Below are 18826 nucleotides of genomic sequence, written 5' to 3'. Positions count from 1 at the left end.
GGGTATGTAACCTGGGTCAGCTTCATATCCCTTTACCCACTGTACATCCTCCACTCTCCAACCCTCTTTGTAGTATCTGAAATCTCAAATAGTACCTAACCTCGAAACTCATTTTTGAATTTGATAAGAAAGGCATAATGGCAGATACACAAGTCTTCATTATGTCAATATGATGAAATTATTTTCTCATCAGAGAAGGTAAAATAATGTGAATATGAATATATTTGAATATTCCAGACTTAAAGTTTAGTAAACATGACTGAATTCAAATCCTGGCTTTGCCCTTTTTGTGGGATGCTGTTCTTGCCCATCCTGCACCTTTAAGATGGGATTGGTATCTTTTGTGGTGTTCATGAGCCTGAAAAAAACTGCAGAAGTGTCAGATATTTCTCTTGCCAGTGACTTAATCAAGTGCATAAAAAAGGGAATACTCTATGTCATCTTATAAACTTTCTTCTTCTTTTTTTTTTTTTTTTTGTGTGTGTGTGTGTGTATGTGTGTTAGGTGGTAAGACCCCAGTAGGAAAAATAACAACTGCGAAACTTTAATGATCACCAGTTACGGAAATGTGGCCATATAATTGCTGTCATCCAGGAACCTTTAGTTACAGCAGTTTAAAACAAAGGAAAAGGAATAACCAATCTTCTCGTTCTTCATAAGACTTTGAAAATGTAGAGAAGAGGATGATCAACTTAAGCAGTCTGTACTGTTTACCACCATAATGGTTAAAAAGACACTTGTCTCCGATTCTGTGTGTTTTAAAATAAAAGTCTTTTGAAAACATGTTTGGAATTCAAGACCCAACTCCTATTTTACTAATACTACTTAACACATTATAATGTATTAAAAACTTTTATACTGATGTTGGAATTAAAATGCATTATGAACACCAAAGACTGCGGCTATTAAAATAAAAGACACTGGGTATATGGTACATTTCTTGGTATGACTTTATTCAAAGTTGCTTCAGACAATACGAGTTTGTCAGAGATGTAAAATAAATCAGTTCGCTTGCATTAAATTTTGCCATCTAAGCCTTAAACTAATAAAGCTGGTTTAGGGAAAAGTATGCAACAAAGACAAATTCTGGAATATAACCTAAGTAGGCTAAGAATTCAAAGTTTGAAATAACATGAGTGAATACCAAAACCCTTTGCAGATAGCCATCTCTGGAAGGACATAAAGATGAGAATTTGGATTAACAGGAACCAGCTCTTCAGGATTTTGGGTGACACAGAAGAGTGTCATGAAGGATAGTTGTGCACGGAGACTAGCAATGAAATGGCCTGGTGTTTGGAGTAGGACCTGAGCGGCCATTATGACAGAGAAGTTGCGGATAGGTAAAACAACAAGAACTTGTTTTCTCAGTTTCAGAAGTTGGAAGTCTTCAGATCCAGGGTCCTAATATAGTCGCTTTCCTCTTGGGGCTCTTTTCTGGAGTGACAGGAGGCTGCCTTCTCACTGTGTGTTCACTTGTCCTGTTTGCTTGTTTGTGCACATTGGAGAACATAAATATACCACCCCTAAATATGTCTATTATAAGGGCTTTGGAGTCTGGATTCAGGTCACTCAGAAAAAGACATTCAAGGGATGAGAAAGATAGCTCAGGAGATGGAACTCTTCATGTAAGGGTTCATGTTATTTACTCCAGCATTACCTAGTCCCCTGAGCAAGTGCTTCTGGATGTGGCCCCACATTTTTGGGGGGCCACAATCGGTGACACTTAGGGGTTACTCCTGGCTAGGCATTCAGAAATCGCTCCTGGCTTGGGGGATTTATGGGATGCCGGGGGTCAAACTGAGGTCCATCCTGGATTAGCCATGTGCAAGGCAAATGTCCTACTGCTGCGCTATCATTCTGGCCCCTTTTAAGCCATGTCTTATGTCTGAAAATAAATTGAGATGTTAAAGGTTTTCTTGGGGGAATGATTTCTTTGAACTGAAACTTTTTACTGTAGATATGACAATTTAGCACTTTTTATTCCTCCCTGGTTCAATCCCCAGCATTGCAAGGTCAGCTGAGCCTCACTGGGATTAAGCCCAAACACCGCCTGGTGTGACACAAAGTCAACCTCCACAAAATATGAATGAAAAGATTGTTTATACTGCTGTAGAACCTATATCCCTAGGGCTCAGGCATGCCAAACCCAGGGCCTCATACATATATATGTTCTTCTACTTGAATCATATCACCAGCCCAAGATTTTTTTTTAATTTGTATTGTGACTGAAGTTCATTACATAAAATTATTTACAGTACAGTGACAATGAATGAAGGGCATTCCCACCATCAATGTTGTCCTCCCTCCACTTCTGTTCCCATCATGTCTCCCATTTCTCACTCCTTTACCACCACCACCACCCCCAGAATACTAGTGTAACTGGTCTCCACTTTATACCTTGTTGTAGGTTGGGTATCTATTTTGTTTGGTGTTCCAGTCTGGTCATTTTTTTGTTTACACTACATGTTCATATGACTGGTCCTGGTATCATCCTTTTCCCCCCTCAAGTTATGAGGCTGAATGATTCAAATTATGCTATTCTGTTGGAGATAAAAGGTTAAGGAAAAGAGAAGAAAAAAATTGGTGTCAACTACTAAAAAAAGAAAAAAGAAAAAATCACCGAATAATATCTATAAGAGTGAAAAAGATAAAAGAAGGAAAATAATATAAAAAAAAAAAAAAAACAGAAAAAGTGCTAGAGTGGCAGGGTTTGGTGTTACCCCATTTTTTTTTTTTTTTTTTGTATAGGCACAGTAAGTATAGGGGAAGGAAGGAAATTCCTGTGGCCTAAGAGATTCAGGGTTTCTCCACTCTTGAAGCATATTGTCATGGGAACAACCACTGGCTCCATACCTTCTCATTGCCATATCCTAGGGTTTTTTTGTTTTGTTTTTTTGGGTTGTTGTTGGTTTTTTTTTTTTTTTTTTTTTTTTGGTTTTTGGGCCACACCTGGTGTTGCTCGGGGTTACTCCTGGCTGTCTGCTCAGAAATAGCAGGCACGGGGAACCATATGGGACACCGGGATTCGAACCAACCACCTTTGGTCCTGGATCGGCTGCTTGCAAGACAAACGCCGCTGTGCTCTCTCTCTGGGCCCAGGGGTTTTTTTTGTTTTGTTTTTTTTTTTTGTTTTTGTTTTTGTTTTTTATGGTGTCAGGAACCTTTCCTCTCGGTTGTGGTTGAGAAAATCAGGCCACTGTAGCAAGCAATCTTGGTATTTTTGCAAGTCCTAGAACAAGGCCTGGGATAGAGTCTTTAAGGTTCTAGCAGGGGTCTCAAACTCAATTTACCAGGGGGCCGCAGGAGGCAAAGTCGGGGTGATCCTTGAGTGCAAAGTCAGTAGTAAGCCTTGAACATTGGGGGGTGTGACCCAAACAACTAAAACAAAACAAAACCAAAAAAGATTCCTCTAGGGCAGGGCCACAAAATGTTGTATGGAGGGCCGTTGTGGCCTGTGGGCCGCGAGTTTGAGACCCCTGTTAAAGGTTCTGTTCCAACATTGTTGGTGTGTTCAGTTTTCTGTATCATGTGCTCCATGTTTTTGCTCGTTCCCTAAGCCGAAGTCTAGGAAATTATGGTTCCAAAGGTTCTGCTCACTCTCTGTTGTCAGAATTGGGTCTTTGTACTAAGAAATCTTGATTTTTGTAAGAGACCTGAGCTATAGCCTAGGGTAGGGTTTTCCTTAATGGTCTCAAGGTAAGTTCTGCCCAGTCACGGTTGTCAGAGTCAGTTTTCTGTAGTTAGTGCTCTTATTTTTCATAGTTCAAAGAACGATATATCTTCTGATTTCGGTGATGTGATAGGACCTCCTGGTCTTAGATCAAGTTGCCATTTCCTCGCTGTCCTCGTCATATTAACACTGGCACAAATATATCTCCTAACGGAGCTTAGTTCCTGGTGTTGTTGCAGGGAGTTGTTTCAGTTCTACGTCTGGGATCTGGGATTTGAGAATGAACTAGCACTGTCCAATCTCGTGGAGACTGAGTTGTATCTACTTGACATATGTCCAGGATGGGAAGCACCCTTGTATAAAAAGTGTGAGTTCTTATACTTAGAAGATAAGATCTTGTATCTGAGACCATGATTTCCCCTTATTTACTGTGGCTATACAAAAACGTATGGTGTCCTTTTGGGTTTTTTTTTAAACTTCTTTTTCTTTATTTAAACATCTTGATTACATATATGATTGTGATTAGGTTTCAGTCATGTAAAGAACACCCCCTTCACCAGTGAACATTCCCACCACCAATGTCCCAAATCTCCCTCCATCCCACCCCACCCCCATCTGTACTCTAGACAGGCTTTCCAGTTCCCTCATTCATTCACATGATTATGGTAGTTTATAACTGCACTCACCATTCTTTGTGGTGAGCTTCATGAAGTGAGCTGGAAGTTCCAGCCCTCCTCTCATTGTCTCTGAGGATTGTTGCAAAAATGACTTTTATTTTTCTTAAAACCCATAGATGAGTGAGACTATTCTGCGTCTCTCTCTCTCTCTCCCTTTGACTTATTTCACTCAGCATGATAGATTCCATGTACATCCATGTATAGGAAAATTTCATGACTTCATCTCTCCTGACGGCTACATAATATTTCATTGTGTATATGTACCACAGTTTCTTTAGCCATTCGTCTGTTGAAGGCCATCTTGGTTGTTTCCAGAGCCTGGCTATTGTGAATAGTGCTGCAATAAATATAGGTGGGAGGAAGGGGTTTTTGTATTGTGTTCTTGTGTTCTTAGGGTATATCCTTAGGAGTGGGATAGCTGGGTCGAATGGGAGCTCAATTTCCAGATTTTGGAGGAATCTCCATATCGCTTTCCATAGAGGTTGGACTAGACGGCATTCCTACCAGCAGTGGATTAGAGTCCCTTTCTCTCCACATCCCCGTCAGCGCTGATTGTTCCCATTCTTTGTGATGTGCGCCAATCTCTGTGGTGTGAGGTGGTATCTCATTGTTGTTTTGATTTGCATCTCCCTGATGATTAGTGATGAGGAGCATTTTTTCATGTGCCTTTTGGCCATTTGTATTTCTTTTTTTATCAAAGCGTTGACCAGTATTCTTAGTACTCCTTCTCTCTGAACCTATCACCTTGACAGGCACACTTTGGTTGTTGTATTTTGAATCCCATGTTTCCAGTGTTGACTCTGGTTTGGATATGTATTAATACTACTGCTCTACACCACCACTGTGTATTCAAAGCTCTTTACTCCTGCCCCTACTCCATTGCTTCCTGTCTGCTTCTTCTTTTTTTTTTTTTTTTGGACTTAATCTTTATTTTATCATTTAAAATTCATTATTTAATGAAATCACCATAAGAAACACAGTTACAATGTTGTTATGGTGTCCTTTTGTATTGCTGGTGCTATTCCGGGTAAGGATGACAGGCTACACATATCTGTGGTGCGGTCTGAGCTTTTAAACTAGGCAAGATGTTTTCTTGGTTTTTGTATCAAGTAGCACCAAAACTGGTTAGGATAGAGAAAATATGTATATATAAAAAATAGAACATATAGATAAAACTGAGGTAAAAAAAAGTAAATTGAGAAAAAAAGTCATTTGAAAAAAGAAAGTGATGGGGGAGGCTATCTGTAAGTTTAGGAATACATATCTTTTTTTTGTGTGTGTGTGTGTTTTTTGGGTCACACCCGGCAGTGCTCAGGGGTTATTCCTGGCTCCAGGCTCAGAAATTGCTCCTGGCAGGCATGGGGGACCATATGGGACGCCGGGATTCGAACCGATGACCTTCTGCATGAAACGCAAACGCCTTACTTCCATGCTATCTCTCCGGTCCCAGGAATACATATCTTTTTTTTTTTTTTTTTTTTTTTTTTTTTTTTTTGGTTTTTCAGGCCACACCCGTTAGATGCTCAGGGGTTACTCCTGGCTATGCGCTCAGAAATTGCCCCTGGCTTGGGGGGGGCCATATGGGACGCCGGGGGATCGAACCGTGGTCCTTTCCTTGGCTAGCACTTGCAAGGCAGACACCTTACCTCTAGCGCCACCTTGCCGGCCCCAGGAATACATATCTTAAGATGCATTATTATAAAGGTATTACGCTTACGTAGGCAATTTAGGTCTCTCAATTAGGTCTTCTGAGATATTCTTGTGGGGAGTAAAAGCCAAGGCACTTTTTCATATTGCAGGTTTTGGTCTAGAGTTTAAGATATGATTTGCGGCATTTCAGAGTCCTGCAATGTCCTTGAGCTGGGGGTTTTGCTGCAGCTGAATCCGGTATCATGCAACAGTCCACGATTTGATGGGGGTGAGAGGGATCACAAGCTTGAGTCAGCAGGCGTGTTGGTTGTAGTTTCTTGCTGGGACACGAGATGGGGGATCGAGAGGTGTCTTTCATTGAGGAGCTGGATGGGAAAGGAGGTCGGTCTTGGTGCCTAATGAGTTAAGAACTGAGGGTAAAGAGGGTTAAATAAGGGGGAGATAACAAATCCGGGTTGGGGAGTAGAGGGTCTCTGGGTGTGAAAGGGCAATATGTAAGAGGCAGCCCAAGATTTTAAGCTTGCCTTAAGGTTTCTTCTTTCTATTGTCCATTTAAAAATAGTGATTATAATGCTGCTTTATGAATGTTATTCATGAAATAGACCATAAGAAGCAATGTATAGATACAATATTTATAAAACTTTGTACTTTGATATTAAGCTATAGAATGATAGAACTGTTTATAAAAATTATTCCAAAAGCAGTGTTAGTTCGTAAATTCATGGTGAACATTTGAATGTGCATGCGATATTATATGCATCTACATTCACAAAGAAACTCCTGTGGAAATAATCATACTATATATAAATGAAAGAAAATTGATCAAAATTTTTTCTCAAATTTTATAAAATAGGTATACTTACTACTTAGATTCTTTTTTTTTTTTTTTTTTTGGTTTTTGGGTCACACTTGGCAGCGCTCAGGGGTTACTCCGGGCTCTATGCTCAGAAATCATTCCTGGCAGGCTCGGGGGACCATTTGGGTGCCGGGATTCGAACTGATGACCTCTGCATGAAAGGCAAACACCTTATCTCCATGCTATCTCTCCGGTCCCACTACTTTGATTCTTAAAGTTAAGAATATTAAGGTTGTTACAGATAATGTTTTTTAAGTTTTTAAATTTTTAAAACTTAAAATTTGGGGGGCCCACACCTGGTGACACTCAGGGGTTACTCCTGGCTATGTGCTCAGAAATCACTCCTGGCTTGGGGGACGCTGGGGGATCTAACCGAGGTTTGTCCTAGTCTATGCAGGCAAGCCAGACACCTTACCACTTGCACCACCACTCTGGGCCCGTTTTTTAAAAATTTTTAATATAAATTTAAAATAAAAAAATTTTAATGCCAGAGAGTTAAAGTGATAGAGCACAAGTCTTGTTGCCTGAGTTCAGTCCCAAGCACCTAGATTCCCAGCACCTCTGGGTATAGCACCACTGAATGAAGCCTAGTAGCCCATGATCACCACCAGCTTTTGCCAGGTTAAGCTTTTGTTAGAAGTGACCCTTGAGGACTTGCTTTGCATACAGGAAAACCAGTTTTAATTTCTGGAACCTCATGGTCTCTGGATCACCACTAGATGTGAGCTAATACTAAAGCATAAAAAAAAGAAGACATATATTGTGAGGCCAGAGAGATAGCACAGTGGTAGGACATTTGCCTTGCAAGCTGCCAACCTAGGATCAGCAGTGGTTTGAATCCCGGCATCCCACATAGTCCCCAGTACATGCTAGGAGCGATTTCTGAGCAGAGTGCCAGGAGTAGCCCCTGAATGCTACCTGATGTGACCCAACCCCCTCTCAAAAAAAGACATATATCATGGGGCTGGAGCGGTGGCACAGCGGTGGGGCATTTGTCTTGCACATGGCTGACCTAGGACAGACCACGGTTCAATCTCCCTGGCATCCCTTGTGGTTCCCCCAAGCCAGGAGCGATTTCTGATCGCATAGCCAGGAGTAACCCCTGAGCGTCACCAGGTGTGCACACTCCCCCCCACCAAAATAAAACATATCGGGATAGCTCAAATGGCTAGAGTACTGCTTTGGAAGCAGTAGTCCCCAAGTGCAATCCTCAACACCACATGCCTTTCCTCCCATTCCCACCATTGCCTGTGGCCCTGATGATCCCGAGCACCACTAAGCTGGAACAGCAGCATATCAACAAGCAGAGCACTGAACTGTCAGGTTCTGCACAAGTTGAATATCTTGTTGATACAGGTTGTGCACAGATTGAGACACTTCTAGGGCTCCTTAAAACTGTTGGAGGGACTGGAGAGGAAGGCCAGAGAATGCAAGAATTCTGTATCCCTAGTTGTGGACCAGTGAGTCCTAATTCCCTTACTTCTTTTTACCTTGCCTTTCTTCAGTATCTGCTTCCCCTTATCCCCCTCTATCACCCATTCCTGTCCTTTGTTATATCTAAGGATTTTTAAGCTGTGTCTGAAAATTATTTGATGAGTTACTCAAGCTTTCTAATATGTAAGAGGAATACATGGTTTTAATGCTATTAATATATTCTTATTTCTTTTATCCATCTGATACCTGTTTGATGTTGATTCAGTCTCAGTAGAACCCAAGGGATAAGACAATGATTCCTTTCATTCACATTGAAAGAGCATATTCTGGGGCCGGAGAGATAGCATGGAGGTAAGGCATTTGCCTTTCATGCAGAAGGATGGTGGTTCGAAACCCTGCATCCCATATGGTCCCCTGAGCCTGCCAGGAGCGATTTCTGAGCGTAGAGCCAGGAGTAATCCCTGAGTGCTGCCGGGTGTGACCAAAAACCAAAAAAAAAAAAAAAAAAAAAAAAGAAAAAGAAAAGAAAAGAAAAGAAAAAAGAAAGAGCATATTCTCTGGTGTCTTTTCTTATTTGAACATTTGCTATCAGGCCAGGATTCTACCTGCATTGCCCCATCTAACCCTAATTATTTCACTAGTCTGGTTCTAGAACTGCCTCTAACTAAATTCCAATAATGTGCTCTTGTTCCTCAAAGGTCAGGCTACTGCTGCAGCACGTCAGGTTAAAGAGCCTTTGCACTAACCATGTTAGTTGCAGGTGGAGAACTCTGACTCTGACTGTGTCTGGAAAGCCAGAGTAGACTCATAGAGTTGAACAGTGTTCAGTTAGCAATGAAGAACAATGAAGGCTAGAACAGCATTCCTAGCTGAATATTTCGTCATGGCAGCTAAACGGGGGCTAAACTGCTACCTTCAGGCCAGAGAGGTAGTCCTGTAGGTAAGGATTTTATTTCACACAGCCAATCCAAGTTCAATTACTGGCACCACTTATGGTCCTCAAAAGTGGTCCCTTAGTCCCACCATATGTGATCCCTGAGCACCATCACATGTGATATAAAAAAAAACAAAAAACAAACAAAAAAAAACAACTAAAAATAACAACTTGCTACTGCCAGAAAGAAATAGTTAAAGAATCTAGAGCAACTGGAGTCTGGCACCCTTGATTCTTGCTAAGTAGATTTGTCTGATTCCAATTTTGTTATGTTTCTTCAAGACATACTATGAAAATAAGTGTTAAATGTTAAAGACAGGATTGTTTTTTCACTTTTAGACCTTTATATATATATATATATATATATATATATATATATATTTAAACACCTTGATTACAAATATGATTGTAGTTGGGTTTCAATCATGTAAAGAACACCCCCTTGGGGCCGGGCGGTGGCGCTAAAGGTAAGGTGCCTGCCTTGCCTGCGCTAGCCTTGGACGGACCGTGGTTCGATCCCCCGGTGTCCCATATGGTCCCCCAAGCCAGGAGCAACTTCTGAGCACATAGCCAGGAGTAACTCCTGAGCATTACCGGGTGTGGCCCAAAAACCAAAAAAAAAAAAAAAAAGAACACCCCCTTTCACCAGTGCAACATTCCCACCACTGGGGCCGGCAAAGTGGCGCTAGAGGTAAAGTGTCTGCCTTGCAAGCGCTAGCCAAGGAAGGACCACAGTTCTATCCCCCGGCATCCCATATGGTCCCCCCCCCCCCAAGCCAGGGGCAATTTCTGAGCGCTTAGCCAGGAGTAACCCCTGAGCATCAAATGGGTGTGGCCCGAAAAACCAAAAACCAAAAACAAACAAACAAAAAAATCATCCCCACCACCAATGTCCCAAATCTCCCTCCTCCCCACCCCACCCCCACCTGTCCTCTAGACAGGCTTTCTACTTCTCTCATTCATTCACCTTGTAATGATAGTTCTCAGTATAGTTATTTCTCTAACTGCACTCACCACTCTGTGGTGAGCTTCATGTCATGAGCTGGATCTTCCAGCCCTCCTCTCTTTGTCTCTGAGGATTGTTGCAAAAATGTCTTTTATTTTTCTTAAAACCTATAGATAAGTGAGACTATTCTCGGACTTTAGACCTTTAACACATTTCAGACTTGAAATTATTTGGAAGCTGGGTACAAATGACTATAGACTTATCTTGTGACCCAATCTGACAGTAGAACCAGGCCAAATAATAGCAGAGGGGCAGGAAAATGAGATGTCACCCCAAATCAAATTAGGCATTGGAGCAGTGGTAGCTTTTATGAGTTGACTAGAAGAGGAAGCAAGGGGCTTTATGCTTGGGAAGAAGGACTGTGGTGAATCTGTAGTGTTGGAAAGTACACTGAGGTCTGGTGCTCATAAGCAGTCCCATTGCTGCTTCGATATAAACTCAGGATTTGAAAACATCAGTCTTTGTGGTATTTTTAAATTGGGCCATGAAATACTGGGCTATGAGAACAAAGTGGATGTCCACAAATAGTTAAAGATAGTAACTTTTCTTTGACATTTTAGTCTTACAATAGCTGTGTTAATAGGAGATGGTAAAGAGAGCTTTCTGACCGCTATCTGACAATGCAAAAGGACCATGCAGATTTTTTTTCAACTTCTTGTTCCCATGGGAAACTCTCAGGTAATCAGTGATTTATCAGATTTATTAGACAAGCTTAGAGGTCAAACCAGACCACATCTGGGTAGCTAATAATTAGCTGCAATGTATATGTACATTACTGGTTCACTGATGTGGCCTAAGAATCACCTAGAGAGCTTGTTTCTTATAGATTTTTAGATTGGCCTCCCAGAATGGTTTTGCATGTCATCCTTGCGCAGAGGCCATGCTAATCTTCTCTGTGTCGTTCCAATTTTAGTATATGTGCTGCCAAAGTGAGCACGGCCTCCCAGAATGGTTTTGGAGGTCTAGGTCCAATTAAGACCGACAGCTCTAAGAGGCCTCTGTCTCAAGGCACACTGTGCAGAAACCATTCAAGCTACCCAGATGGTTGTTGATTACATTGTGATGAGAAAATGGGAAAAGAGGAGCTCAGAGGAAACAGATGCTCTTGTCAGACCAGCATTTATGAGAGCATGACAGAGTCAGCATCTGTCATGGTCGCAGTAAGGCAAATGATATTCAAAGATGAAAGCTCTTTCTTTCACTGGCCACAGCAGAATTGGTGTCTTTCCTTTCTCTGACGGCATTGTTTTATTTTCCTTATCGACTTCCTTTTATGATGTTCCTTTGTGGGCTGGACTAGACTCTTTAAAAAGTAAGAGAGTTTGACACAAGAAAAATTCAAAATCCTTTCAGGTCAATAGTAATACTGTGCCCTGTCATTTCTGGGTGCAGATTTTCAGCTAACTACTCAACCTACATAAGAAAAAGCACTGGGGTGTTCATACACCTCAACTTTTATTTTTACTAATGACTGTAGGAACTGTTTATACCTAACCTGAGTTCCATCCTTGTCACCCAAATATGGTCCCTGAGACCTCTAAGAAATTATCCCTCTGAGGGGCCAGAGAGATAGCACAGTGGTAAGGCGTTTGCCTTAGATGCAGAAGGAAGGTGGTTCGAATCCCGGCATCCCATATAGTCTCCCGAGCCTCGCAGGAGCAATTTCTGAGCATATAGTCAGGAATGACCCAAAAACAAACAAACAAAAAACAAAGAAATTATCCCTCTGCAGAGCCAGTAGTAAGCCTTGGGCACTGCTAAGTATGACCCCTCCAAAAGGTTTTTTTTCTTTGTGGTGTATTATCAGTGAATACTTGATTTGTATATAAAACATAAAAAGTTTCTCAGGGAGAAAGAAGTCATAAGTTTAAAAGCTTAAGCAGCATCGTGCAATCAAATTTTCTCTGATGATAGCAGCATTCTGATTCATTGACTAATATAGTATCAACCAGTGCACCTGAGATCTCTTGGCACCTGTCCCACATTCTTTCATATTGGTGTTCCTCCTCCTCCAATATTTTTTCTTCTCTTTATTACACTCTGGGGCTGATAATATTTGAGACATCTACCATTTAGACCATTTTGTTCTTCTTGAGATTATTCTAAATACCACATATAAAACATATATAAAACATTCCTTCTGGCTTACTTCATTTAATGTAGATATATTTTAGTTCCATCTATGTTGCTGCAAATTGCATGATTGTATCTATCATTCCTTACAGCTATATAGTATTATGTTGTATTTATGTATCATGTATTCATTATTTACTCATCTGTTTTGAACATTTAGATTAATTCCAAGTCTTAGCTATTGTATATACTGAATGCTGCAATGAATAGCAGTGTGCATGCATTCTTTTGGATGAATGTTTTTCTGTCCTGGGGATAGATACCCAAGAGAGGGATTGCTGAGTCATATGGCAGCTCAATTTTGGGTTTAGTGAGAACCCTTCATACTGTTTTCCATTGGGGTTGGATAAGGCAGCATCCCCACAAGCAGTGGAGGAGAATTCCTTTCTCACCATATCCCCACCAACAGAGATTTTTCCCATTACTATTATTTTTTAGTTTGGGGGCCATACCCATTGTCACTCTGGGGTTACTCCTGACTCTGAGCTCAGAAATCGCTCTTGGCAGACTCGGGGAACCATATGGGATGCCATCTCAGGTCGACTTCATGCAAGGCAAATGCCCTATCACTGTGCTATTGGTCTGGCCCTTGTTCCCATTATTTTTGATATGTGCCATCCTTACTGGTATAAGATGATATCTCATTGTCTTTATTTGGATTTCCCTTAGAAGTGATTATGAACATTTTTTCATGTGTCTGTTAGTCATCTGTTGGTCTTCCCAGAGAAGTGCCTGTTCATTTCCTATCCCCATTTTTTATGGACTTTTTAGGTTTTGGGGAATTAACCTTTGTGAGTACTTTGTATATCCTACATGGCAAACCTTTAGCTGATGTGCTGAGTGCAAAAATTTTTCCCATTCAGTTAGCTGCCTTCTAATTTTAGCCCAGGTTTATTTTGTTAAACAATAACTTTTTAGTTTGATGTAGTCCCATTTATTTAGGTTTGATGCTATAATTCTTGACATTAACATCTTATCATTGAAGACTTCTTTGAAGTATAAGTCTTGGAGTGTTCTGACAATGTTTTCCTCAATGAATTTTATGGATTCATCTAATCTCAAGGTTTTTAAGTCACTTTGAATTGACTTTTGTGTAAGGTGTGAGGTATAGATCAGTCTTTAATTTCTTACACGTGGTTATCCAATTGTTCCAACACCATTTTATTTATTTATTTATTTATATTTATTTTAGTTTTTCAGGCCACACTCGTTTGATGCTCAGGGGTTACTCCTGGCTAAGTGCTCAGAAATTGCCCCTGGCTTGGGGCGGGACCATATGGGACGCCAGGGGATCGAACCGCGGTCCTTCCTTGGCTAGTGTTTGCAAGGCAGACACCTTACCTCTAGCGCCACCTCGCCAGCCCCACAACACCATTTTATGAAGAGACTGTCTTTATTCCATTTCAATTTCTTGGCTCCTTTGTCAAAGATTAGTTGACTATATGTTTGGGGATTTGTCACTGGATATTCTATTCTTACCTATTGGTCTGAAAATCTGTCTTTTTTCTTATACCATGCTATTTTGATCATTATGAATTTGTAGTAAAGCTTCAAATTAGGTAATGAGATGCTCCCAGTTTCTCATTTTTCAATATTTATTTGACTATCCGAGATCTCTTATGGTTCCACATGAACTTTACAATTGATTGTTCTAATTCCTTGAAGAATGTCGTCTGAATTGGAATAGGGATTGCATTAATCTATATAGTAATTTAGGTAAAATGGTCATTTTAATGATATTATTCTTCCAACCCATGAGCATGGAGTGTTCTTCCATTTCCTTAGGTCTTTTTCAATTTCTTTCTGAAGTGTTTTGAAGTTTTCTTGATATAGGTTTCTCACCACTCTTATTAGGTTAGTTCCTAGGAACTTGATAGCTTTGGACACTATTTTAAATAGGATAGACTTTGATCTCTCTCTTCTGAGTCGTTATTTGTATAAAGATAGGCAACTTTCTTTTGTGTACTGATTTTGTGTACGTTTGTGTACGTTGCTGTATTGGTTTATTCTGTGGACTCTTTAGAGCCTTCAATGTATATCATGTCATCTGCAAATAGAGATAGTTTGACTTCCTCTTTTTGGATTTGGATTTCTTTGATTTCCTTCTCTTATGTTTTGGATTACTGGTCCCACCCTAATCAATATTCATACTCCTTGCTAGTGTGTGATCTGGTAATGGGATAATTAGATTATTGCCTATTTGGTATTCCTTCTCCACTCTAAGGTGCAGTTCTTGTGAAATCTTGTGAATTTATTCTTGTGAATAAGAGCAGGGATTTGAAGAATGAATTCGCTTATTTCTTCAATATTCCTCCACTCAGCTTCTTTCCTTCTAAGGAGCAGAGGCTTTTATGGTGGGATTTCTGGTTCGGGTGTTGTATTTCCTGAACCCATTCCTGTACCGTTTCACTGTGTGGATTATTTCCTGCATTGTTTGCTTCCAGACCCACATCTCACCAGATCCTCATTTTGGAGACTGGGGCTCCAGGTATACTTGTCTGATTGCTATTGCTAGGACTTCTAATACTACATTGAATAAGAATGGAGACAGTGGACATTCTTGCCTCATGTCTGACCTTAGTGAAAATACTTTTAGTCTTTTGCTATTAACAGCTATAGCTGTTACTATCTTTAGGAAGGTTCCTTCCACATTTCATTCCACATTCCATATTTTGCTGAGGGTTTTCAACACGAATAGATGTTGGATATTGTCAAATTCTTTCTTTGCATAGATTAATATGATCATGTGGTTTTTATCCTTGCTTTTACTCTTGTGGTATATGATGTTGATTGAATTGAATATACTCTCTGCACCCCTGGGATGAAACCCAGTTGGTCATGATGTATGATCTTTTTGATGTGTTGTTGGATCCAGTTTGCTAAGATTTTGTTAAGGATTTTAACATACATGTTCATTAGTGAGATTGATCTGTAGTTTTCTTTCTTGATGGTAGCTTTGTCAGCTTTAGGAATGAGCATCATTTTAGCTTCATAGAAGGTTTCAGGTAGGATTCTCATTTTTTTGATGCTTTGGAAGAGTCTAAGGATAAATGGTAGTAACTCACTCTGAATGCTTAATAAAATTCACCTGTAAACCCATCTGGTCCTGGACTGTTGTTATTGTGGAGTTTCTTAATTACTGTTTCAATTTCCTTACTTGTGATTGTCCTGATTAGGCTTTCTACTTCCTCCACATTAAGTATTGGGAGATTATATTTTTTCCAGAAATTTGTTCATTTCTTCTAGATTCTCTAGCTTACCTGAGTACAGTTGTTCATAATAAGCTCTCATGATGTCTTAGAATTCTTGGAGTTCTGTTGTAATCTCTCCCCTTTCATTTCTGATTTGATTTGAGTATTTTCCCTTTTTTCCTTGTGAGTCTTGCCAGCAATTTGCTATCTTGTTTATTTTTTCAAAAAACAATCTCTGATATCATTAATTCTTTTTATTGTTTTCTTTGCTTCTACATTTTGATTTCTGCTCTGGTTTTTATTATTTATTTTCTTCTGCTTGTGTTTGGGTTCCTTTGCTGTTGGTTTCCCAGATATTTACAGTAATGTGTGCATTTGGGGTGTTGATTTTGTCTTTTGTCTTTTTCTTCTTTTTTTTTTTCTTTTTCTTTTTTTTTTTAATTTTTATTTTTAATTATGAGAACAAGGGTGCAAAGTAAGAGGACAAGGTAAAGTTACAGTGGAAGGACAATCACCCATAACATAATTCTCAGAAGTCCCCTTGCTGATATATTAACTTTGAAATTTCAGCCAAAGAACATTAAGATAAATAAGACAGAATCCATGTACAATTACTTTGTCCCTCAAGTCCCCAGATTGTAACACATTATAATATTTCTTAACAGTACACAAGGCAATCTAAAGCCATAAAACTTATGTAACTCCTTAAACATTACAGGCATAGTATTTTCTTACATTTACATATACATGCATATTAGCTTAAGTTAACCTCAAATTTTAAGTGAGTTCTTTTTAAGGATTAGAGTCAAAGGAGCACAGTAAGAATGGTGTTAGAGTGGCAATTTTTGTTTGCATAGGCCCACCAAAATATGAGGGACATGGAAAGAAATAACCTTGGCCTAAGTACAAAGAGACCAGACCCCTGAAGTTTCCTGGCACAAGACCAAGTCTAGGCTCCAAGCAAGCTAGATCGTCCAATCCAATACATTGTCTGTAGTGCCAACACACTTTTATTTTTCACACAGTCTCTGTTGTTGGTATCATGTTTCTGTATTAAAGATCCTGGAATCTGCATATCTTACATTGAAGTCAGGACGTGGAGCATCCTCTCCTTTCACCTCACAATCAAAGGGCAATGCAGGGAGCCCTGTCCTGTAAGCAGGTCGTTGTTGTTGTTAAGTCTTCTCAGTGTTAAGGGAAGTCTCTTTTGAGCAGGTCGAAGTCTGAGCAGTGTAGGTCTTCCGTGGTAGAGGATTGCTTCCAGGTGATGTTATAGACCAGCCTGGATGTTTCGTGGATGGCTTTCCTGGTTCAGGGGAGAATGGAATATGCCCTTTCTTCTGAGGTCTGTGCCAGGTCGTTATGTCAATGTTCAGGGTGTAAGGTCCCTTTGCACTACAAGGTTTGTGTGTTCCAATCTCTATTAGATAGGATTTTATTTGTATTTATACTATTTTCCCATTTTAATGTGCCTATGCAAATAAGAAGCAATGCCACATGGTGTTATTGGCACATATGGGGGCCATAAGAACAATTACAATGATTCCATTGACATGATTCAATCATAAGCATTAAACTGGGGGACTCTTCCACCAAAATTCCTTGTTAAACAGCTCAAAAAGAGAAGATAAAAAGTGGTTAGAATCATCACTGTATAAGACAACATTTAGTAAGAATTATAGCTGTCAGAGAAAAAACACAAAATATTCTAAAGAAATACATGTCCATTTTATGTATCTTGAAACAGTTTGGGGTTGTCACACACAATGCACAGCTTTGGACTGTGATTACGATTCTACACTACTGAAGTTAAAAAGAGTAAACTAGGTTAGTGATGTTTGAGAAGGGGTTAGAGAGTTAAAGAGTAAAAAAGAGCTTTGTAGGGGTGTGGAAAAGGGGAGAATACAAAATAAACATTCTGTATACGGAAAACATAAGAATAAGGAATATTCTGAATACATGAAATACATGAAGTACGCGCGGGGGCTTATGCCCCCGCGCGGTTCTGTAGTTTTTGGATGCCTAGGAAGGAATTTCTCACCCCCTCCCCCCAAGGCCTGATTAACCAGGCGTGGCCCTGAAGACCCGCCTGGTGTGGGGGGAATCATGCTCTCCTGAACAAAGTGGTCAGCCCAGGGTCCTATGGCTAGCTGTCCTGCCCAGAGCCCCCATCATACCAGTCAAAAGCCCACGAAATCCTGGCATGTGGAGTGTTCTGGGCCCAGCCAAGCCTCTGTAGTTTTTGGCTGCCTAGGGAGGAATTTCTCACCCCTCCCCCCAGGGCCCGATTAACCAGGCGTGGCCCTGAAGACCCGCCTGGTGTGGGGGGAATCTTGTTCCCCTGGACTAAGTGGTCAGCCCAGGGGTCCTATGGCTAGCTGTCCTGCCCAGAGCCCTTTTTTCTTTTTCTTTATGGGCTAGACCCTGTGGTGCTGAGGGGGTTACTCATGGCTGACTCTACACTCAGAAATTGCTCTTTGCAGGCTTGGGAGACCATATGGGATGGTTGGATTGAACCCAGGTCTATCCTGGATCAGCAGCATGCAAGGCAAATACCCTACCACTGTGCTATTGCTCCGGCCCTTTTCCTTCTTTCGTAGTGGCTGTATTGTTATGAGATTCCCCCTAATTATTTTTTTGCTGTGTCCTATAGATTTTGGCATTCTGTTTCATCATTATCATTAGTCTCAAGGAATCTCTTTATTTCTTTATATTTCCTCTTTGATTGAGCTGTTGTTGAGCAGCATGTTGTTTGTTCTCCAGGTGTTAGATTTTTTTCCACATCTTCTTACAATCAGTCTTGATCTCTGTGGAACTGTGGTCTGATAGGGTGCTTGGTATATATGTTTTTTTGTTTTGTTTTGTTTTGTTTTTTGTTTTTGAACAACACCCGGCAGTGCTCAGGGGTTACTCTGTGCTCCAAAATCACTCCAGGCAGGCTTTGGTGGCCATATGGGATGCTGGGGATCAAACCCAGGTCTGTCTTGGGTCATCCATGTGCAAGGCAAACTCCCTACTGCTGTACTATCATTCCAACCTGCTTGGTATAATTCTTAGATTTGTGACTTATGTAAATTAGACTTGTGTCCTAAAATGTGATCTATCCTACAGAAAGTTCCATGTGCACTTGAGAAGAATGTATATTCAGTTTTTTAACAATGAAAGGCCCTGTATAGATCCATTAGCCCTAGTTCTTCTTGTTTCTCATTTAGGACTCCTACATCTTTGCTTGTGTTCTGACTAGTGGATTTGTCTAGTGTTGATAGTGGCATGTT

The 18826-nt window shown here is 40.4% G+C and overlaps 1 protein-coding gene and 1 non-coding gene across 2 annotated transcripts in view; one reads left to right on the top strand and one right to left on the bottom strand.

Moving 5' to 3' along the window:
* GNPAT (glyceronephosphate O-acyltransferase) overlaps window positions 1–934 on the top strand; it is a 58424-nt gene extending 57490 nt beyond the window's left edge. Inside the window, exon 16 of the mRNA XM_049789636.1 lies at window positions 505–934. Within this exon, the coding sequence (XP_049645593.1) occupies window positions 505–548 (44 nt within the window). The 3' untranslated portion in view covers window positions 549–934. The remainder of the gene's footprint in view (window positions 1–504) is intronic.
* Window positions 935–11057: 10123 nt separating this feature from the next.
* LOC126031772 (U6 spliceosomal RNA) lies at window positions 11058–11164 on the bottom strand. The gene has a single exon (XR_007503601.1). It is a non-coding gene; the product is annotated as a U6 spliceosomal RNA (small nuclear RNA).
* Between the last annotated feature and the right edge of the window lie 7662 nt (window positions 11165–18826).

The sequence above is a fragment of the Suncus etruscus genome, chromosome 15 (assembly GCF_024139225.1).
Source record: "Suncus etruscus isolate mSunEtr1 chromosome 15, mSunEtr1.pri.cur, whole genome shotgun sequence".
NCBI classification, from domain to species: domain Eukaryota; kingdom Metazoa; phylum Chordata; class Mammalia; order Eulipotyphla; family Soricidae; genus Suncus; species Suncus etruscus.
The sequence above is the reverse complement of the archived record's forward strand: the minus strand, read 5'-3'. Positions and strand labels throughout refer to the sequence as shown.